This window comes from Cherax quadricarinatus, chromosome 99, assembly GCF_038502225.1.
Source record: "Cherax quadricarinatus isolate ZL_2023a chromosome 99, ASM3850222v1, whole genome shotgun sequence".
In the NCBI taxonomy this organism is placed as follows: Eukaryota; Metazoa; Arthropoda; class Malacostraca; order Decapoda; family Parastacidae; genus Cherax; species Cherax quadricarinatus.
This window is the reverse complement of record NC_091390.1, coordinates 2,013,541-2,037,126: the sequence shown is the minus strand read 5'-3', so window position 1 is coordinate 2,037,126 and position 23,586 is coordinate 2,013,541. Positions and strand designations below refer to the sequence as shown.

The 23,586-nt window shown below is 41.3% G+C and overlaps 1 protein-coding gene across 1 annotated transcript in view; it reads left to right on the top strand.

The window, feature by feature from the left end:
* The first annotated feature begins 693 nt into the window (after window positions 1-693).
* LOC128704777 (SAP domain-containing ribonucleoprotein) overlaps window positions 694-23,586 on the top strand; it is a 31,126-nt gene continuing 8,233 nt past the window's right edge. Inside the window, exons 1-6 of the mRNA XM_053799921.2 lie at window positions 694-817; window positions 3,288-3,384; window positions 7,574-7,728; window positions 12,017-12,217; window positions 15,132-15,272; window positions 18,620-18,691. Coding sequence (XP_053655896.2) covers window positions 785-817; window positions 3,288-3,384; window positions 7,574-7,728; window positions 12,017-12,217; window positions 15,132-15,272; window positions 18,620-18,691 — 699 coding nt within the window. The 5' untranslated portion in view covers window positions 694-784. The remainder of the gene's footprint in view (window positions 818-3,287; window positions 3,385-7,573; window positions 7,729-12,016; window positions 12,218-15,131; window positions 15,273-18,619; window positions 18,692-23,586) is intronic.

Below are 23,586 nucleotides of genomic sequence, written 5' to 3'. Positions count from 1 at the left end.
CCTTGGTATACCCAAGTATACAAGTGTTATACCAGGGATCCCTCACTAAACAAACTAACCGAATATTAACATAACAAATATAACAATGGCCCTGATAACTCACTAGAGGTATATACCTTGGTATATACCTTGTTATACCTTGTTATATACCTTGGTATACCCAGATATACCAGTGTTATACCAGGGATCCCTCACTAAACAAACTAACCGAATATTAACTTAACAAATATAACAATGGCCCTGATAACTCACTAGAGGTATATACCCTGGTATACCTTGGTATATACCTTGGTATACCCAGGTATACAAGTGTTATACCAGGGATCCCTCACTAAACAAACTAACCGAATATTAACTTAACAAATATAACAATGGCCCTGATAACTCACTAGAGGTATATACCTTGGTATATACCTTGGTATATACCTTGTCATACCTTGGTATACCCAGGTATACAAGTGTTATACCAGGGATCCCTCACTGAACAAACTAACCGAATATTAACTTAACAAATATAACAATGGCCATGATAACTCACTAGAGGTATATACCCTGGTATACCTTGTTATACCTTGGTATATACCTTGGTATACCCAGGTATACCAGTGTTATACCAGGGATCCCTCACTAAACAAACTAACCGAATATTAACTTAACAAATATAACAATGGCCCTGATAACTCACTAGAGGTATATACCTTGTTATACCTTGTTATACCTTGTTATATACCTTGGTATACCCAGGTATACCAGTGTTATACCAGGGATCCCTCACTAAACAAACATGGCCGACGCTCCGGAGATCACCAAGATGAAGGTTGTTGTGTGGAAAACACCCCCAAAACCCCCTAAAACTCCGCGGTTTTTTCTCTGGGGAAGTGGAAGTGTTGGGGGATGATTGGGGAAGAGGTGTATGGGGGAATAAACGCGGGGAAGTGGGGGATAATGGGTGATGAATGGGGTAATGTGGAAGGGGGGGGGGTGATGGCTGGAGATGCCGACTCATTTTTATCTATTTTTATGGTATTTTTCCGGCCCCTGGCCCCATTATCCCTTAATTAAGGGGTTTTGTGGGTGGTAGGCCCCCGGCCCGTGAGGGTTTAGCGCCTCAAGGTGTATAGTGACGGAGGAGGAATTGTTTTATTGTCAGTTTTTAATTTTATGGGTTTTGATCCAAGGGTTTGGAGCTGTTCTGTTGTTCGTTGGATCAGACGTAACGGAGGGTCCCCTAGATGGAGGGTCCCCTAGATGGAGGGTCCCCTAGATGGAGGGTCCCCTAGATGGAGGGTCCCCTAGATGGAGGCTCCCCTAGATGGAGGGTCCCCTAGATGGAGTATCCCCTGGATGGAGGGTCCCCTAGATGGAGGGTCCCCTGGATGGAGGGTCCCCTAGATGGAGGGTCCCCTAGATGGAGGGTCCCCTAGATGGAGGGTCCCCTGGATGGAGGGTACCCTGGATGGAGGGTTCCCTAGATGGAGGGTCCCCTAGATGGAGGGTCCCCTAGATGGAGGGTCCCCTAGATGGAGGGTCCCCTAGATGGAGGGTCCCCTGGATGGAGGGTCCCCTGGATGGAGGGTCCCCTAGATGGAGGGTCCCCTGGATGGAGGGTCCCCTAGATGGAGGGTCCCCTAGATGGAGGGTCCCCTAGATGGAGGGTCCCCTAGATGGAGGGTCCCCTAGATGGAGGGTCCCCTAGATGGAGGGTCCCCTAGATGGAGGGTCCCCTAGATGGAGGGTCCCCTGGATGGAGGGTCCCCTAGATGGAGGGTCCCCTAGATGGAGGGTCCCCTAGATGGAGGGTCCCCTAGATGGAGGGTCCCCTAGATGGAGGGTCCCCTAGATGGAGGGTCCCCTAGATGGAGGGTCCCCTAGATGGAGGGTCCCCTAGATGGAGGGTCCCCTGGATGGAGGGTCCCCTGGATGGAGGGTCCCCTAGATGGAGGGTCCCCTAGATGGAGGGTCCCCTAGATGGAGGGTCCCCTGGATGGGAGTCAAGTCCCCTGGATGGGAGTCGAGCCCCCTGGACAGGGTCCCCTGGATGGAAGTCGAGTCCCCTGGACAGGGTCCCCTGGATGGGAGTTGAGCCCCCTGGACAGGGTCCCCTGGATGGGAGTCGAGCCCCCTGGACAGGGTCCCCTGGATGGGAGTCGAGCCCCCTGGACAGGGTCCCCTGGATGGGAGTCGAGCCCCCTGGACAGGGTCCCCTGGATGGGAGTCGAGCCCCCTGGACAGGGTCCCCTGGATGGGAGTCGAGTCCCCTGGACAGGGTCCCCTGGATGGGAGTCGAGTCCCGTGGATGGGAGTCGAGTCCCCTGGACAGGGTCCCCTGGATGGGAGTCGAGCCCCCTGGACAGGGTCCCCTGGATGGGAGTCGAGCCCCCTGGACAGGGTCCCCTGGATGGGAGTCGAGCCCCCTGGACAGGGTCCCCTGGATGGGAGTCGAGCCCCCTGGACAGGGTCCCCTGGATGGGAGTCGAGCCCCCTGGACAGGGTGCCCTGGATGGGAGTCGAGTCCCCTGGATGGGAGTCGAGCCCCCTGGACAGGGTGCCCTGGATGGGAGTCGAGTCCCCTGGACAGGGTCCCCTGGATGGGAGTCGAGTCCCCTGGACAGGGTCCCCTGGATGGGAGTCGAGCCCCCTGGACAGGGTCACCTGGATGGGAGTCGAGTCCCCTGGACAGGGTCCCCTGGATGGGAGTCGAGTCCCCTGGACAGGGTCCCCTGGATGGGAATCGAGTCCCCTGGACAGGGTCCCCTGGATGGGAGTCGAGTCCCATGGATGGGAGTCGAGTCCCCTGGACAGGGTCCCCTGGATGGGAGTCGAGTCCCCTGGACAGGGTCCCGTGGATGGGAGTCGAGTCCCCTGGACAGGGTCCCCTGGATGGGAGTCGAGTCCCCTGGACAGGGTCCCCTGGATGGGAGTCGAGCCCCCTGGACAGGAGTCGAGCCCCCTGGACAGAGTCCCCTGGATGGGAGTCGAGTCCCCTGGACAGGGTCCCCTGGATGGGAGTCGAGTCCCCTGGACAGGGTCCCCTGGATGGGAGTCGAGCCCCCTGGACAGGGTCCCCTGGATGGGAGTCCCTTAAGTGGAAGTTGGTGATATTCACTTTTTCATCCTATTTATAAGCCTACTGTAAGATTTACCCTATAATATACCTTATGCCTTATAATTCACCTCATAATTCACAATATACATATGATTCACTATATAATTCTCCTTATAATTCACTGTATCTTATAATTCACATTATAATTAATCCTATAATTGACCAAAGTGTTATTGCCCAGGTTGCTGACCTTAAGAAGGAACTCAAGGCTCGAGGATTACCAGTCACGGGGAACAAGAATGAACTCATCGAAAGACTGCAGGCGGCTCGAGAAGGAGGTACGTCTATGTACACACCATTTTCGTGTGCTATACGATGCAGTTTTTCACAAATGCGATGGGAGAGTGACATTAAGAATTTAATAGCACACGAAAAGGCCTTTATAATGCGCGTTTTTCCGTTTTCCGTGCATTTTTTTTAACATTGGTTGTTTCCCACTGAGGCAGGGCGACCCAAAGAAGCAGCACTGTCATCATTATTCACTCCATCACTGTCTTGCCAGAAGTGTTTCAGTACTAAATGGAGGAGCTTTATTGTGGCAACATTTCGCTCTCCAGGAGCTTTATCAAGCCGTTATATTTTTTATTAACACATTGGCCGTCTCCCACCAAGGTAGGGTGGCCCAAAAAAGAAACACTCATCATCATTCACTCCGTCACTGTCTTGCGAGAGGCGTCAGATACTGGAGACGCTTTATAAGACAGCCAACCGTACTATATACAGTACAACCCCTGTATCCACAGGTTCAGTTTCCAAGTTTTCAGTTATCCACGATTTACTGTGACCCGAAAATAACCCATAATTTTGCTTAATAATGGCCCCAAAGCGCATAATAGCGGCTGTTCTTTAAAACCTAGGAGAAACCCTGAAGTCAGTTTCTGCACTCGTGTCTGACCCCATCAACATATCCCCCTTCTGTTAGCAACAAAAATGTAATCCTGATACAGTAGTCATCCCCTGTATCCCTGGGGGATACATTCCAAGACCTGCTGTGGATACCTGAAACTGTAGTATCAAACTCTGTATGTCATTTTTCACTTACATACATACAGTAAAATTTAATTGATAAATTAGACTCAGTAAAGGGAGAATTGCCACTTTTTCACTGATGGGAAGCTCTTCATGGCTTGTCTTAGACTTTGAAAATCTCCCACCATTATTTTGTACTTTGGGGTCATTATTAAGAATAAAGGACTGTTTTTAGGCCACAGTCAACCGTTCGTAACTGAAACATTGGAATCTTGATCCGTGGATACGGGGGTTCTACTGTGTATACTTCAGCATTCTTTTTTTATCTTAGTTGTTGTATTTATAGTTTGATCTGCAGTGCTTGAGAATTTAAAAAAAAAGGAGGTGCTCATGATTGATAAAATTCCAAGTTACAGGTTGGCCATCACTAATCCGGCAATCAGTTATCCAGTTCCATCAGTGATCCAGCACTAATTTCTGCTAACATAATTTCAAATTTCATCATTATACAGTGGACCCTCGACCAGCTATATTAATCCGTTCCTGAGAGCTCATCGTTAATTGAAATTATCGTTAGTCGAGTTAATTTTCCCCATAAGAAATAATGGAAATCAAATTAATCCGTTCCTGACACCCCAAAGTATTGAAAAAAAAAAATTTTATCACATGAAATATTAATTTTAATACACACAAACTGAAGAAGACATGCACAGTTACATGACACTTACCTTTATTGAAGATCTGGTGATGATTGATGGGATGGGAAGAGGGGAGAGTGTGGATCTTCTTAGTGTTTAGAAGGGGAATCCCCTTCCATTAGGACTTGAGGTAGCAAGTCTTTTTCCGGGGTTACTTCCCTTGTTCTTTTAATGCCACTAGGACCAGCTTCAGAGTCACTGGACTTCTGTCGCACAACATATCTGTCCATACAGGCCTGTACCTCCCGTTCCTTTATGACATTTCTAAAGTGTTTCACAACATTGTCAGTGTACAGGTTGCCAGCAAGGCTTGCAGTAGCTGTGTCAGGGTGATTTTCATCCATAAAGGTTTGCACTTTAAGCCACATTGCACAGATTTCCTTAATCTTAGAAGTAGGCAACTTCTTCAATTTCTCTCTCCCCTCCTCCGAAGCAGTTTCCTCAGGTGTGGCCTCTTGCTTTTGAAGATGATCTAGCAGCTCATCAGTGGTTAGTTCTTCATTGTCCTCCACCACCAACTCTTCCACATCCTCCCCACTAACCTCCAACCCGAAGGACTTCCCCAATGCCACAATGGATTCCTCAACTGGCATAGGATTCTCAGGGTTAGCCTCAGACCCTTCAAAATCCCTTTTGTCTACACATTCTGGCCACAGTTTTTTCCAAACAGAGTTCAAGGTCCTCTTAGTCACTTCCTCCCAAGCCTTACCTATAATGTTTACACAATTATGGATGGTAAAGTGATCTTTCCAAAACTCTCTTAGAGTCAGTTGAGTTTCTGAGGTCACTACAAAGCACCTTTCAAACATAGTTTTTGTGTACAGTTTCTTGAAGTTGGAAATGACCTGCTGGTCCATGGGCTGCAGGAGAGGAGTGGTATTAGGAGGCAAAAACTTCACCTTAATGAAGCTCATGTCCCCAGAAAGTTGCTCTGCCAAGTCTGTAGGATGACCAGGGGCATTGTCTAATACCAGGAGGCACTTAAGGTCTAGTTTCTTTTCAATTAGGTAATTTTTCACATTGGGGGCAAATGCATGGTGTAACCAGTCATAGAAAAAGTCCCTAGTGACCCATGCCTTACTGTTTGCCCTCCACAGCACACACAAATTAGCCTTGAGGACATTGTTTTTCCTGAACACTCTGGGAGTTTCAGAGTGATACACCAATAAAGGCTTCACTTTGCAATCACCACTAGCATTGGCACACATCAACAGAGTAAGCCTGTCTTTCATAGGCTTATGTCCTGGGAGTGCCTTTTCCTCCTGAGTAATGTACGTCCTGCTTGGCATTTTCTTCCAAAACAGGCCTGTTTCGTCACAATTAAACACTTGTTCAGGTTTCAGTCCTTCACTGTCTATGTACTCCTTGAATTCCTGCACATATTTTTCAGCCGCTTTGTGGTCCGAACTGGCAGCCTCACCATGCCTTATCACTATGAATGCCACTACGCTTCTTAAATCTCTCTAACCAACCTTTGCTGGCCTTAAATTCACTCACATCACCACTAGTTGCTGGCATTTTTTTAATTAAATCGTCATGCAACTTCCTAGCCTTTTCACATATGATCGCTTGAGAGATGCTATCTCCTGCTATCTGTTTTTCGTTTATCCACACCATAAGAGTCTCTCAACATCTTCTATCACTTGCGATCTCAGTTTTGAAAACATAGTTGCACCTTTGGCAAGAACAGCTTCCTTGCTTGCCGTTTTCTTGCCCACAATAGTAGCGATGGTTGATTGGGGTTTACTATACAACCTGGCCAGCTCGGAGACACGCACTCCACTTTCATACTTAGCAATGATCTCTTTCTTCATCTCCATAGTAATTCTCACCCTTTTTGCTGTAGGGTTGGCACTAGAAGCTTTCTTGGGGCCTATGGTGACTTATTTTGCAGGTGCAATCACTACAAAGGCTGTGATAATATGAAATGTTCCAGTTGTATGTTTGGAAGCGACCACGGTGGCTGGCTGGCTGGCATGGGACAAGTGAGACGCGCTCAGGCCAAAGTGGACGCGTCTCGAACGGAACGATTAGCATTGGTCGGGTTTTTTAGCACTAGTCGAGGCAAAATTTTTGCGTTAAAATGTATCGCTAGTCGGATTTATCATTAATCGATGCCATTGTTGGTCGAGGGTCCACTGTACTGACTTGAATCATTATACTGACTCAAATTTCATCATTATACTGACTCAGAAATTGTGCAGGTGGTTGTAAATCCACAGCAGCAAATCTAGGTTAATTCAATTGACAGGTGAACTGCTAAAAGGTCTAGATTAGTGCCGTTTTATAAATGAACAAGAAGTAACAACAGTTTACGTGCTGCAGGAAAGCTAATCAAAGAAAGGCCAAAATATAAGAAATAGCTCTGCTCGGTTAACTTTATTAAACGTATTCTATCCTAACCGTTCTGTATCCGGCAGACTCGCTAATCCGTCACACTACAGGTCCCCGTGATGGCGGATAAATGATGGCCGACCTCTATTATTTTTTTATGTTTTAAAATTGCAAATTATTATTTTTACTATCATAAAATCCCATATAATTATTGCTGTTGTTGTTATAAAATTTCAAATTATTATTATTGTCATTATCATTATTATAAATCCCAATTTATTATTACTGTCACTATTTTAAAATCTTAAATTATTATTAGTCATTATTACTGTCTTAATTATAAAATCCCAAATTATTGTCATTATTAGTATTATTGTGTCTGTATTTTCAAACTTATTGGCATTATGTTTCCACATCCTCTTTATTTTCTGTATTATCCTTTATATATGTGTTTTTCTTCATTCAGGTGAGAGTGTACCCGTGGGTAACGCTGAAGGTGACGACGAGGACTTTGACGAGGAGGAAATCTTGGGAGGAGAAGATATGGATGCTGCGGAGCTAGGAAAACTGACACCCCAGGAGGAGGAGGCTGCGCTAGGCGGTAACATCAGAGTCCGCGATGTGCGTAACTCGTCTGGAGTGAATGTAGTGCATGTCTGTAGAGTCCGTGGTGTGTGTGACGTCTTGAAGTTAATGTAATGTGTCTTCCCCAAATTGCAGAGTCCGTGGTGTGCATAAATCATCTTGAAATTAATGTAACGTGTCTTTCCCGAATTGCGATGTGCTAGAGCATTGAAATGTATGATGTAACAAATCTGACATAAATACAGGAGAGCTCCAGTACAGCAGGTTAGGTTCTAGGCTACCAATGTAAAGTGAGTCAGCCTGTTATTTACTTAGCATATCATATTTACATATTCGGTTTACAATATTTTCGACTTACAATATACATATTCAACTTACCATATTTTCGACTTGCAACAGGTTTGTTGCAACCTTACCTTATCATAATTCAAAGAGCACCTGTAAATAATACACGTAATAACTGTAAAACACCTGAAATTTTGGAAAATTTCAAGACAGAATCAATAGAAATGTGGTGATCACTGAGGATGTAAACACGGAGACGCCCCCGCTGCAGAGAGCGTCATGCCATGATAGCGAATCAGGTGCCATATGAAGGAATAATTGGGTTTAATTGAAAATTGCCATAACAGCGAATCACTGAAAAACGAAGCGCCATAAACTGTGACCCACTTGTATTAGATACAGTAATACAGTGGACCCCCGGTTTACGATCAGCTCCCAATGCGACCAATTATGTAAGTGTATTTATGTAAGTGCGTTTGTACGTGTGTGTTTGGGGGTCTGAAATGGACTAATCTAATTCACAATATTCCTTATGGGAACAAATTCGGTCAGTACTGGCACCTGAACATACTTCTGGAATTTATTTATTTATTTATTTATTTATAAATTTTAGCATACATACAGAGGTACAAAAAAATACATGTAAGAGCAGCATGCCAAAGCCACTTATATGCATAGCATTACGGGCTGGCTTAAAATTAACTTAAGATTAACTAAGCAATGATGAAGTCAGTGATAAAACATTATTGTAAACAGATAACTATAAAATACAAATGAGTATTACAAAGACAGGTCATATGGTTGCATGCATTGCTGTTCATTCAGGTAGTGTATTTAAAAAAAAAAATAACAAAGTTAGGTTTAACATTTGTGTGATATAATTGTGAGTAACATTTAGGATGTACAATTTATAAGGTTCAGTTATTCAGTATTTATTTGGTTTTGAGTGAGTAAGTGAACTTTGAGAAGAGACTTGAATTTATAAACAGGTAGTGTTTCTTTTATATTTACAGGTAATGAATTCCAGATTTTAGGGCCTTTTATGTGCATTGAGTTTTTGCATAGTGTGAGATGGACACGAGGAACATCAAAGAGTGATCTGTGCCTTGTGTTATGGTCATGTGTTCTGTTGAGGTTGGTAAGATGTTTGAGGGGAGGGTTTATATCAGAGTTAAGTGTTCTATGTATGTAATAGGTGCAGTAATAAGTATGGATGTTTTGTATGGTGAGTAGGTTTAGTGTATTGAATATTGGTGGAGTGTGCTGCCTGTAGTGAGAATTTGTTATCATTCTAACTGCAGCCTTTTGTTGGGTAATTAGTGGTCTGAGATGGTTAATTGTTGTTGAGCCCCATGCACAAATTCCATAGGTGAGATAGGGGTAAATAAGAGAGTGATATAGGGCCAGGAGGGCTGACTGTGGAACATAGTACCGTATCTTCGATAGTATGCCTACAGTCTTGGAAATTTTCTTAGAAATTTGTTGTATATGTATATGCATATGTTGTATATTATCGAGGTGGATTCCTAAGAATTTTCCCTCTGTTAGCTTTGTGATAGGTGATCCGTTTATCGTTATGTTAAGAGGTACATCTGTAGCTCGATACTCAAACTTAATTTGTTCCAGAAGGCTGTTTAAGTACCAAACCAATTTTTCCCATAAGAAATAATGTAAATTAGATTAATTCATTTCAGTCCCCCAAAAAATTCACTTACAAAAGCATTTTAACACAAAGTTTACAAGGCTAGCATGCATAAATCTTAAAAAGAAAAAACTAAACACGATGAATAGTTATCGGAGTACAGATGCTTTGCTTTCTTGCAAATGAAGGTCTCAGCAGCACTGTCACTGGCTAACTGTTTCTCGTTGATCCAAATCAACTACAATTTCTCAACCTCTTCCGTTATTTGTGGTCTTTGTTTCATAACTGCTTTCACCCCTTTTGCAACATCAGCCCTTTTAACCCTTAAACTGACCAAACAGATCTATGTTCACATTCATAGAGCTCCAAAAGTAGATCTACTTTTTTTTACATATTTCAAATACACCTACCATCCGACTTACGACCGAGTTCGGTTCCGAGAAACCGGTAGTAAGTCGAAATGGTCGTAAGTCGAACTTTACTACTGAATATCAACAAAACATTTTTGTAATGACTTTATTTTATTGTTTTATTTTGGTATTTCATGTTTTACTTTACTTTTTATGTTGTTAGTACTGTATTTTATACTGTAAGGTTTAGGATAAACACTGTACAACACAAATAGTTGTTTATTTCCCAGAAATTTGGCATAAAAAACACGGTCGTAAGTCGAGCAGGTCATAAGTCGGACGGTAGGTGTATAACAAAAAAAAACGTAGTTCAAAGTTTTTTACACATTTTCAAATGTAAAAAAAAAAAAGAAGATCTACTTTTTTTACATACTTTCAAATGTTGAAAAAACGTAGATCTACGTTTGGACAGTTTAAGGGTTAATGGTCTATTTTTTAGCATGACAGAGGTCGTAGATTTCACCATACAAATCTCGGCAGCAAGATCAAACACTCGGCCACATCTTTCATATTTTGCCGAGTTTTTTTTTCATCTTTGTTGTGATTCTAACCAGTTTTCTTTTTGGTTGGTTGTTATCACTAATTTCTTGGGCCCCATGATGACTTATTTATACAAATACAGTGGACCCCCGGTTAACGAACTTTTTTCATTCCAGTAGTATGTTCAGGTGCCAGTACTGACCGAATTTTTTCCCATAAGGAATATTGTGAAGTAGATTAGTCAATTTTAGACCCCCAAACATACACGTACAAACGCACTTACATAAATACACTTACATAATTGGTCGCATTTGGAGATGATCGTTATGCGGGGGTCCACTGTACAGTGGAACTTCAAAAATCGAACTGCTCCCAACACGACTAATTATGTAAGTGTATTTTTGTAAGTGCTTTTATAAGTGTATTTTTGAGGGTCTGAAATGGACTAATCTAATTTACATTATTCCTGATGGGAATAAATTCATTCGGTAAAGGCACTCGAACAGCCTTCTGGACCGAAGAAAGTTCGATATTTGAGGTTCCACTGTAATGTAAAACACCAAAAAACGCTAAGAAATATGAAATATTTTACAGTGAAATTCAGCGGAGATTTGCACTGAGCGACAGCACATGTTCTGGCAGGTCGTGTTTATTTGGCCGAGCGCAGAGCAAGCAGTTGACTACCAAGCGATCTTTTTTACTGAATAAAGCGGTTGAGTAGGGAGATGTTCAAGTACCAAGGTTCCACTGTACAGTGGACCCCCGGTTTACGATATTATCTCATTCCAGAAGTATGTTCAGGTGCCAGTACTGACCGAATTTGTTCCCATAAGGAATATTGTGAAGTAGGTTAGTCCATTTCAGACCCACAAACATACACATACAAACGCACTTACATAATTGGTCGCATTGGGAGGTGATCGTAAAGCAGGGGTCCACTGTATTCGGTTTTTATAAAAAAAGCTTTGCACTTCGTAGAAATAAAATTATTGTTACAAATAACCCATCATTGTATCTTGCCTTATTATTATTATTATTATTATCTTAATACCAGCCATCTCCCACTGAGATAATATTATTATCATTATTATTATTATTATTTTTTCAACACATTGACCGTTTCCCAGCGAGGCAAGGTGACCCCAAAGAAAAAAGAAACACTTTCACTATCATTCAACACTTTCACTATCATTCAACACTTTCACTATCATTCAACACTTTCACTATCATTCATCACTTTCACTATCATTCAACACTTTCACTATCATTCAACACTTTCACTATCATTCAACACTTTCACTATCATTCAACACTTTCACTATCATTCAACACTTTCACTATCATTCAACACTTTCACTACCATTCACACATCACTGTCTTTCCAGAGTTGCCAGATAAATCAGTATGTATTTATTTGTGACATCTTTCAAAGATGACATAATCTTCTAAGCTTTGCTCACTAAGCCGTAGTAACGTCACAGTTTTTAATGGTGACTGAAATCTCCAGGAAGCTGCACTGTTGGAGCAACCGGAGAAGAAGAAGATCAGTCTGAAGCGATCTAACTCCTCCTTACCCCCGCCATCCGCCCCGGATGAACCCAAATCGGAGAATGACCCACCGGCCAAAGTTGAGGAGGAGAAAGACCCTGAGGAGAGTCCATCGCAGAAGAAAATCATCAAACTCGACTCTTTTGCCACTGATAAAACCGTCAGTATCACATTTGTCCTCTAAAAAATATTCTTTTACAGTACACCATTTCATTTTAGGATTTTTTATGGATTTCTGTATAGTATAATTATTTTTTTTTTTCAACGAACTTGCCGTATCCCACCAAGGCGGGGTGGCCCAAAAAGAAAAACGAAAGTTTCTCTTTTTAAATTTAGTAATTTATACAGGAGAAGGGGTTACTAGCCCCTTGATAGTATAAATTATTGCATGTTTACTTGTACAGTCGTCCCCCTCCCCCATATCCATGGAACAATGGATAGTAGCAAAACCTATATATAAGCCTATTTTTTCCTCATACATCCCTGTTATAAAGTTTAATTGATAAATTGTGCACAATAAGTGGGTAATTATATCACTTTTTCACTGATGGGAAACACTTCACAGCTTGTCTTAGGCTTTGAAGAACTGCCACCATCATTACTTTTGCACTTTGGTGTCATTGTTAAGCAATATTAAGGCTTATTATTGGGTCACGGGAAACTGCGGATAACTAAAACCACGGAAACCAAATCTGTGGATATGGGAGTTCTGCTGTAGTTATAGTCATAAGAATTACTTTTATTCTCTGTCTATCTTTGATGTTTTTGTATGAATACAGTGGACCCCCGCTTTACGATCAGTTCCCAATGCGACCAATTATGTAAGTGTATTTATGTAAGTGCGTTTGTATGTGTATGTTTGGGAGTCTGAAATGGACTAATCTAATTCACAATATTCCTTATGGGAACAAATTCGTTCAGTACTGGCACCTGAACATACGTCTGGAATGAAATAATATCGTAAACCAGGGGTCCACTGTATACAGAAAAGCCATGTTTGTATGGCTCTTAGCTTCCTGACCCCATGCGATAAGCAAATTGCTGGCGGACGGAACAGAGCGTTTTTTTTCCTTATCGAATGTGTTTAAAATGCATATTGTGTATTTTACACATTAATGTATTGTTGCATTTATGTATTTTGTCAAAAATATTTCTACTGATATTAATGTATAGGATTATATTTTTTTATTAACACAGCAGATTCTCACCAAGGCAGGGTGGCCCGTAAAAGAAAAACTTTCATCATGATTCATTCACTCACTGTCTTGCCAGAAGGGTGCTTTACACTACAGTTTTTAAACTGCAACATTAACACCCCTCCTCCAGAGTGCAGGCACTGTACTTCCCATCTCCAGGACTCAAGTCCAGCCTGCTGGTTTCGCTGAATCCCTTCATAAATGTTACTTTGCTCACACTCCAACAGCACGTCAAGTATTAAAAACCATTTGTCTCCATTCACTCCTATCAAATACGCTCACGCATGCTTGCTGGAAGTCCAAGCCCTTCGCACACAAAACCTCCTTTACCCCCTCCCTCCAACCTTTCCTAGGCCGACCCTTACCCCGCCTTCCTTCCACTACAGATTTATACACTCTTGAAGTCACTCTGTTTCGCTCCATTCTCTCTACATGTCCGAACCACCTCAACAACCCTTCCTCAGCCCTCTGGACATCAGTTTTGGTAATCCCGCACCTCCTCCTAACTTCCAAACTACGAATTCTCTGCATTATATTCACACCACACATTGCCCTCAGACATGACATCTCCACTGCCTCCAGCCTTCTCCTCGCTGCAACATTCATCACCCATGCCTCACACCCATATAAGAGTGTTGGTAAAACTATACTCTCATACATTCCCCTCTTTGCCTCCAAGGACAAAGTTCTTTGTCTCCACAGACTCCTAAGTGCACCGCTCACCCTTTTCCCCTCATCAATTCTATGATTCACCTCATCTTTCATAGACCCATCTGCTGACACGTCCACTCCTAAATATCTGAATACATTCACCTCCTCCACACACTCTCCCTCCAATCTGATATCCAATCTTTCATCACCTAATCTTTTTGTTATCCTCATAACCTTACTCTTTCCTGTATTCACTTTTAATTTCCTTCTTTTACATACCCTACCAAATTCATCCACCAATCTCTGCAACTTCTCTTCAGAATCTCCCAAGAGCACAGTGTCATCAGCAAAAAACAACTGTGACAACTCCCACTTTGTGCTTGATTCTGTATTTTGTAACTCCACACCTCTTGCCAAGACCCTCGCATTTACTTCTCTTACAACCCCATCTATAAATATATTAAACAACCACGGTGACATCACACATCCTCATCTAAGGCCTACTTTTACTGGGAAATAATTTCCCTCTTTCCTACATACTCTAACTTGAGCCTCACTATCCTTGTAAAAACTCTTCACTGCTTTCAGTAACCTACCTCCTACACCATACACCTGCAACATCTGCCACATTGCCCCCCTATCCACCCTGTCATACGCCTTTTCCAAATCCATAAATGCCACAAAAACCTCTTTAGCCTTATCTAAATACTGATCACCTATATGTTTCACTGTAAACACCTGGTCTACACACCCCCTACCTTTCCTAAAGCCTCCTTGTTCATCTGCTATCCTGCTCTCTCTAGGATATTTATCATAAATTTCCTCCCATCAAGGTGTGCCTTAATGACATTGAATCTGGGGAACTGGAGCTGCTCTTCCCTTCCTTGTATTAAACCTGATTACCTCCCATTAATAATAATTATTTACCATGGGGGACATTTTTTCTGCTATAACAATAGAATAATAATAATTTCTCAAAAGGATATATTTTTTCTGTTATAATTATTTTAATTATTGTAATTATTTTCAACCCCTCATGGGAGTATCTTGAGGCCAGTAAGGGGCTCATTATCCAAGGAAATGGACCTATCCTCCCATGGATCAAACCTGATTGCCTCAAATTCTCCCAGGCACTGTATGACCCCCTACAGATTTAGAGCTCCCTCTGAAGGCAATAATGCCATGTAGAATTTCAGATGATTTTACTCATATTTTTTGTACAAACAGGCAATCGAATCAAGGGCCGAGAGATTTGGCATGCCCATGACAGAGGAGGCCAGGAGACTGTCACGCGCTGCTCGCTTTGGATCCCAGACTAATGGAGCTACAATTAACAGGAAACCTGCGAAGCTTTCCATGGAGACTGGGGTGAGATTATACGATTTGTGTCACTTGTCATTTTCTCCTGTGGCTGTTTACAGGTGCTCTGCGACTTACAATGGTTCAACTTAGAATGGTTTGACTTATGTTGGTTCGACTTAGGATAGTTTGACTTACAGTGGTTCAACTTAGGATGGTTTGACTTTTGATGGTTCAACTTAGGATGGTTTGACTTATAATGGTTTGACTTAGGATGGTTTGACTTACGATGGTTCGATTTAGGACAGTTTGACTTTCAATGGTTCAGCTTTTTATGGGTTTATTGGAACATAACCTCATTGTAAGTCAAGGAGCACCTGTATATAAGTGCTCCTTGACTTACAGTGGGATTATGTTCGGACGAATTCATCGTAAGTCGAAAATATCGTGGGTTGAAACATGATCCTGATAAATAAATAAATACTGTCTCTGAATAAGTCAATAAATAATTTTTGTAACTAAATAACATTATTGAAAATTAATACAAGTTAGGGACTTACCACCTTCATGTTGGGTAATTATCTCAAATTTTACGATAGTGCTGCCACACCATCGTAAAGTTGAATTACAGTGGACCCCCGCCTTACGATCAGCTCCCAATGCTACCAATCATGTAAGTGCGTTTGTACGTGTATTTTCGGAGGTCTGAAACAGACTAATCTAATTCACAATATTCCTTATGGGAACAAATTCGTTCAGTACTGGCACCTGAACATACCTCTGGAATGAAATAATATCGTAAGGCGGGGGTCCACTGTATAGCAAGTTGAGCCATCGCAAGTCAAGTAGCACCTGTTTATAGTTAACCCGCCACTTATTGAAAGTTTGTACATCGTAACCAGTAATGGTTCCATGAGGACGTGTGGCTAGGAGCCTCATAATCACTGTCAGCCTCCCTGAAGCCCAAAGTAATAATAATAATACATATTAACCCTTTCAGGGTCCGTCCCGTAGATCTACGGCTTTACGTTCAGGGTCCAAACCGTAGATCTACGCCATGAGCTCAGCTCACTCTGATAAACTGTGAGTGGTACATTTGGGCCTAGATATGAGAGAATACATCTATGTGGTATGTGTGCACCACATAAAACAGATCCTGCAGCACACTGTGTATAATGAGAGAAAAAAACTTAAATCATGATTTTTCGATTAAAACAGCAACTTTGCAGTGTTTTTTCGTATGTTTTTTATAGTTGTATTTGCGATTTCTTGGTCTCATTTGATAGAATGGAAGACATATTACAGAAATAGAGATGATTTTGATTGGTTTTAGCACTGGAAATGGCTTGAAACTGAGCTCAAAGTAGCGGAAATGTTAAATTTTTGCCGATATTCAAGAGTAAACAAACGACCTCACACGTCTAATACACGTCAGCTGGTGGGTCTAATATACATTCACAAATATGGTGATGATATTTATACAATTATTACAGTATTGCATAACAGTAAATCTTCTATTTTTTGGTGTGAATAAAAATTCATTATGTGAATAAAAAATCAAAATGGAATTTATTTGTAAAGCCTCAAAACATAACTAATGAACAGAGGAAGCGTTAGTTTAGTGCCAGGAATGCCTACATTGTTTATTCTGGACCCTATTTTGAAATTGGAATATTTTGAACTTTATGTTAAATTGGCCAAATTAACAATTTCCGATCACTTTATTTTGTAGTTGAAACAGTTGACTTGGTGATTTCTTGTGCTCAATCGATAGAATAGAAGTAATACTAGTGAAATAGCTAAGAATTTGGTTGATTGGAATAATGTAATTGGCCTAAAATGGGAGTCAAAGTCGGCAAAATCGCCGATTCGTAAATGTCGCTAACACATCAAAATTCGCGAGAGCATAATTTCGTCAATTTTCCACCAAATTTCGTACTTTTTGTTTTATTACCTTCACAAAAAGATTCTCTACAATTTCATAAGAAAAAATAACAAATTTTTTTTTTGAAAATTCTTGGACACTGGTGCGTGACTCCAGATTTGGGCCTTGGACCCTGAAAGGGTTAAACTTAGGTCCCTGAGCCCCTCCTATACAGTCCTGCATATACAGTGACTATTTTCAGTGTTCTACATTTTCTTCAGTTTTCAATTGAGCCATTGTTACACCTGCTGGTGGGTGGACCACAATGAACAATGGCTCAGTTTGAAATCATTGGAAACATGGAACAATGAACAGGTGCTGTATATGCACCTTTAGAAATTCTGGAGCCACCAAATAAATAGGAATTTCCCTTGTAGAATTTGGATTTTTGTCTTATTCCACCTTGTGCTTAGTGTCAAAATATTCTTTTACATTTCATTTTTACTTTTACAACGCGTCGTCTTTAGACAAAATTCGTCTCGTATTTGGGACTGGTTATGACAGCTAATATTCAGTGGTATTTGGCACTTCATCAGTTACAGGAATGTATTTCATCAGCTGTGATAGCGTGTCAGTGAAGAACAGTCATGATGTTTTTGATAATATATAAAGACACGTAAGCACAGTTTAAGACACTTATTGAGGACACGCTGCATCCTTTAAGACACTTATTGAGGACACGCTGCATCCTTTAAGACACTTATTGAGGACACGTTGCATCCTTTAAGACACTTATTGAGGACACGTTGCATCCTTTAAGACACTTATTGAGGACACATTGCATCCTTTAAGACACTTATTGAGGACACGTTGCATCCTTTAAGACACTTATTGAGGACACGCTGCATCCTTTAAGACACTTATTGAGGACACGTTGCATCCTTTAAGACACTTATTGAGGACACGTTGCATCCTGAATGACTTCTTAGAAATGAAGAACTATGCACGTGTCTAATAGGCCTGACTGTTAGACACATGTGCATAGTTATTTAGTTCCAAGATGTTATTTGTGATGAATCATGTCTTAAACAGACTGATAGCAAAAAAAGGCTCAATACCGTGACTGGAACGATACACAAATAACCCGCACATAAAAGAGAGAAGCTTACGACGACGTTTCAGTCCGACTTGGACCATTTACAAAGTCACACTTTGACTTTGTAAATGGTCCAAGTCGGACCGAAATGTCGTCGTAACCTTCTCTCTTTTATGTGCGGGTTATTTGTGTATTAAACAGACTGAATGTGTCTCAGACTGAATGTGTCTCAAATGGACTGAAGTCTGTTTGAGACACATTGCATAACTATAATAATAACAACAATAATAATAATCTTTATTTCTACAAGTACATGCTGACATCAATGACTTTGGACTTTTCAGTTGACGATAAACCAGAATACAACATCAAAATATTTTATGGAAAGATAGTTTTATCATACATTACAGTATCAGCAAACATCAGCTGTTTTTGAAATGTTAATTGGCTTTTCAGGGCACAGATGTGGAGAAGCTGAAGGCTCGTGCGGAGAGGTTCGGAGAAGTTACCTCAAAATCATTAGTGAAGGTGTGTTGTTCTTTGGTATTTGTTCTCATTTGGCTCTTTTGGTTTGTTCTTGTTCAGATTTTTACTTGTGATCAGTTCACGTATGATAGACCCTTATGTGGCTAGTTAATGGTCTTAAGTTGGACTGAAAGTTAATGGTCTTAATTCAGACTGTAAGTTAATGGACTAAGTCACAGTATTGTGCCTTTTTATTCTCCATGCGTGTTGTAAAAGTCAACTAAAATGCCGGGAACAATGGGCTAGTAACCCCTTTTCCTGTAAAGATTACTAAAAAGAATAAGAAGAAGAAAATTGTCAAAGTGGGAAGTCTGAATGTGCGTGGATGTTGTGCAAATGATAAGAAAGAGATGATTGTGGATGTTATGAATGAGAAGAAGCTGGATGTCCTGGCTTTAAGTGAAACAAAGCTGAAGGGGGTGGGAGAGTTTCAATGGAGAGGAATAAATGGGATTAGGTCAGGGGTTTCAAATAGAGTTAGAGCTAAAGAAGGAGTAGCAATAATGTTGAAGGATAAGCTATGGCAGGAAAAGAGGGACTACAAATGCATAAATTCAAGGATTATGTGGAGTAAAATAAAGATTGGATGTGAAAAGTGGGTTATAGTAAGCGTATATGCACCTGGAGAAGAGAGAAGTGTAGAGGAGAGAGAGAGATTCTGGGAAATGTTGAGTGAATGCGTGGGGAGTTTTGAATCAAGTGTGAGAGTAATGGTGGTTGGGGATTTCAATGCTAAAGTGGGTAAAAATGTTATGGAGGGAGTAGTAGGTAAATTTGGGGTGCCAGGGGTAAATGTAAATGGGGAGCCTTTAATTGAGCTATGTGTAGAAAGAAATTTGGTAATAAGTAATACATATTTTATGAAAAAGAGGATAAATAAATATACAAGGTATGATGTAGCACGTAATGAAAGTAGTTTGTTAGATTATGTATTGGTGGATAAAAGGTTGATGGGTAGGCTCCAGGATGTACATGTTTATAGAGGGGCAACTGATATATCAGATCATTATTTAGTTGTAGCTACAGTTAGAGTAAGAGGTAGATGGGAAAAGAGGAAGGTGGCAACAACAAGTAAGAGGGAGGTGAAAGTGTATAAACTAAGGGAGGAGGAAGTTCGGGCGAGATATAAGCGCCTATTGGCAGAAAGGTGGGCTAGTGCAAAGATGAGTAGTGGGGGGGTTGAAGAGGGTTGGAATAGTTTTAAAAATGCAGTATTAGAATGTGGGGCAGAAGTTTGTGGTTATAGGAGGGTGGGGGCAGGAGGAAAGAGGAGTGATTGGTGGAATGATGAAGTAAAGGGTGTGATAAAAGAGAAAAAGGTAGCTTACGAGAGGTTTTTACAAAGCAGAAGTGTTATAAGAAGAGCAGAGTATATGGAGAGTAAAAGAAAGGTGAAGAGAGTGGTGAGAGAGTGCAAAAGGAGAGCAGATGAAAGAGTGGGAGAAGCACTGTCAAGAAATTTTAATGAAAATAAGAAAAAATTTTGGAGTGAGTTAAACAAGTTAAGAAAGCCTAGGGAAAGTATGGATTTGTCAGTTAAAAACAGAGTAGGGGAGTTAGTAGATGGGGAGAGGGAGGTATTAGGTAGATGGCAAGAATATTTTGAGGAACTTTTAAATGTTGAGGAAGAAAGGGAGGCGGTAATTTCATGCACTGGCCAGGGAGGTATACCATCGTTTAGGAGTGAAGAAGAGCAGAATGTAAGTGTGGTGGAGGTACGTGAGGCATTACGTAGAATGAAAGGGGGTAAAGCAGCTGGAACTGATGGGATCATGACAGAAATGTTAAAAGCAGGGGGGGATATAGTGTTGGAGTGGTTGGTACTTTTGTTTAATAAATGTATGAAAGAGGGGAAGGTACCTAGGGATTGGCGGAGAGCATGTATAGTCCCTTTATATAAAGGGAAAGGGGACAAAAGAGATTGTAAAAATTATAGAGGAATAAGTTTACTGAGTATACCAGGAAAAGTACACGGTAGAGTTACAATTGAAAGAATTAGAGGTAAGACAGAATGTAGAATTGCAGATGAGCAAGGAGGCTTCAGAGTGGGTAGGGGATGTGTAGATCAAGTGTTTACATTGAAGCATATATGTGAACAGTATTTAGATAAAGGTAGGGAAGTTTTTATTGCATTTATGGATTTAGAAAAGGCATATGATAGAGTGGATAGAGGAGCAATGTGGCAGATGTTGCAAGTATATGGAATAGGTGGTAAGTTACTAAATGCTGTAAAGAGCTTTTATGAGGATAGTGAGGCTCAGGTTAGGGTGTGTAGAAGAGAGGGAGAATACTTCCCGGTAAAAGTAGGTCTTAGACAGGGATGTGTAATGTCACCATGGTTGTTTAATATATTTATAGATGGGGTTGTAAAAGAAGTAAATGCTAGGGTGTTCGGGAGAGGGGTGGGATTAAATTATGGGGAATCAAATTCAAAATGGAAATTGACACAGTTACTTTTTGCTGATGATACTGTGCTTATGGGAGATTCTAAAGAAAAATTGCAAAGGTTAGTGGATGAGTTTGAGAATGTGTGTAAAGGTAGAAAGTTGAAAGTGAACATAGAAAAGAGTAAGGTGATGAAGGTATCAAATGATTTAGATAAAGAAAAATTGGATATCAAATTGGGGAGGAGGAGTATGGAAGAAGTGAATGTTTTCAGATACTTGGGAGTTGACGTGTCGGCGGATGGATTTATGAAGGATGAGGTTAATCATAGAATTGATGAGGGAAAAAAGGTGAGTGGTGCGTTGAGGTATATGTGGAGTCAAAAAACGTTATCTATGGAGGCAAAGAAGGGAATGTATGAAAGTATAGTAGTACCAACACTCTTATATGGATGTGAAGCTTGGGTGGTAAATGCAGCAGCGAGGAGACGGTTGGAGGCAGTGGAGATGTCCTGTCTAAGGGCAATGTGTGGTGTAAATATTATGCAGAAAATTCGGAGTGTGGAAATTAGGAGAAGGTGTGGAGTTAATAAAAGCATTAGTCAGAGGGCAGAAGAGGGGTTGTTGAGGTGGTTTGGTCATTTAGAGAGAATGGATCAAAGTAGAATGACATGGAAAGCATATAAATCTATAGGGGAAGGAAAGAGGGGTAGGGGTCGTCCTCGAAAGGGTTGGAAAGAGGGGGTAAAGGAGGTTTTGTGGGCGAGGGGCTTGGACTTCCAGCAAGCATGCATGAGCGTGTTAGATAGGAGTGAATGGAGACGAATGATACTTGGGACCTGACGATCTGTTGGAGTGTGAGCAGGGTAATATTTAGTGAAGGGATTCAGGGAAACCGGTTATTTTCTTATAGTCGGACTTGAGTCCTGGAAATGGGAAGTACACTGTTGCCTGCACTTTAAAGGAGGAGTTTGAGATATTGGCAGTTTGGAGGGATATGTTGTGTATCTTTATACGTATATGCTTCTAAACTGTTGTATTCTGAGCACCTCTGCAAAAACAGTGATAATGTGTGAGTGTGGTGAAAGTGTTGAATGATGATGAAAGTATTTTCTTTTTTGGGATTTTCTTTCTTTTTTGGGTCACCCTGCCTCGGTGGGTCACCTTGCCTCGGTGGGTCACCCTGCCTCGGTGGGTCACCCTGCCTCGGTGGGTCACCCTGCCTCGGTGGAAGATGGCCGACTTGTCGAAAAAAAAAAAAAAAGACCCTTGTAGTTTGTTTCATTCAGTGGGTGCTTAATTACCTGAATACAAACCCTCACTTTAATGGATTAATATGAGGGGAAGCGGGTAATTGTGATTGTGGTGAATAGAGATGAGCTTGTTTTGCCGTGATTGTGACAATAACAAACAATTCTGCACATTAATTTTGTCTCTTGTTTACAAATCAAGTGAACCAACGAGTGTTTTCCCAGATGTCCAAAGTCTACTAAATCAAGGTCTCTTAACCCTTTGACTGTTTTGGTCGTATATATACGTCTTACAAGCGACTGTGTTTGACATATTTATACTCATAAATTATAGCGGCTTCAAATCAAGCAGGAGAAAGCTGGTAGGCCTACATGTGAAAGAATGGGATATTCAATCTTTCATCACCTAATCTTTTTGTTATCCTCATAACCTTACTCTTTCCTGTATTCACCTTTAATTTTCTTCTTTTGCACACCCTACCAAATTCATCCACCAATCTCTGCAACTTCTCTTCAGAATCTCCCAAGAGCACAGTGTCATCAGCAAAGAGCAGCTGTGACAACTCCCACTTTGTGTGTGATTCTTTATCTTTTAACTCCACGCCTCTTGCCAAGACCCTCGCATTTACTTCTCTTACAACCCCATCTATAAATATATTAAACAACCACGGTGACATCACACATCCTTGTCTAAGGCCTACTTTTACTGGGAAAAAATTTCCCTAAAACTCTTCACTGCTTTCAGTAACCTACCTCCTACACCATACACTTGCAACATCTGCCACATTGCCCCCCTATCCACCCTGTCATACGCCTTTTCCAAATCCATAAATGCCACAAAGACCTCTTTAGCCTTATCTAAATACTGTTCACTTATATGTTTCACTGTAAACACCTGGTCCACACACCCCCTACCTTTCCTAAAGTCCTTGTTCATCTGCTATCCTATTCTCCATCTTACTCTTAATTCTTTCAATTATAACTCTACCATACACTTTACCAGGTACACTCAACAGACTTATCCCCCTATAATTTTTGCACTCTCTTTTATCCCCTTTGCCTTTATACAAAGGAACTATGCATGCTCTCTGCCAATCCCTAGGTACCTTACCCTCTTCCATACATTTATTAAATAATTGCACCAACCCCTCCAAAACTATATCCCCACCTGCTTTTAACATTTCTATCTTTATCCCATCAATCCCGGCTGCCTTACCACAAACTTCTGCTGATCTAACACTACATTTTTAATCCTACCCCATAC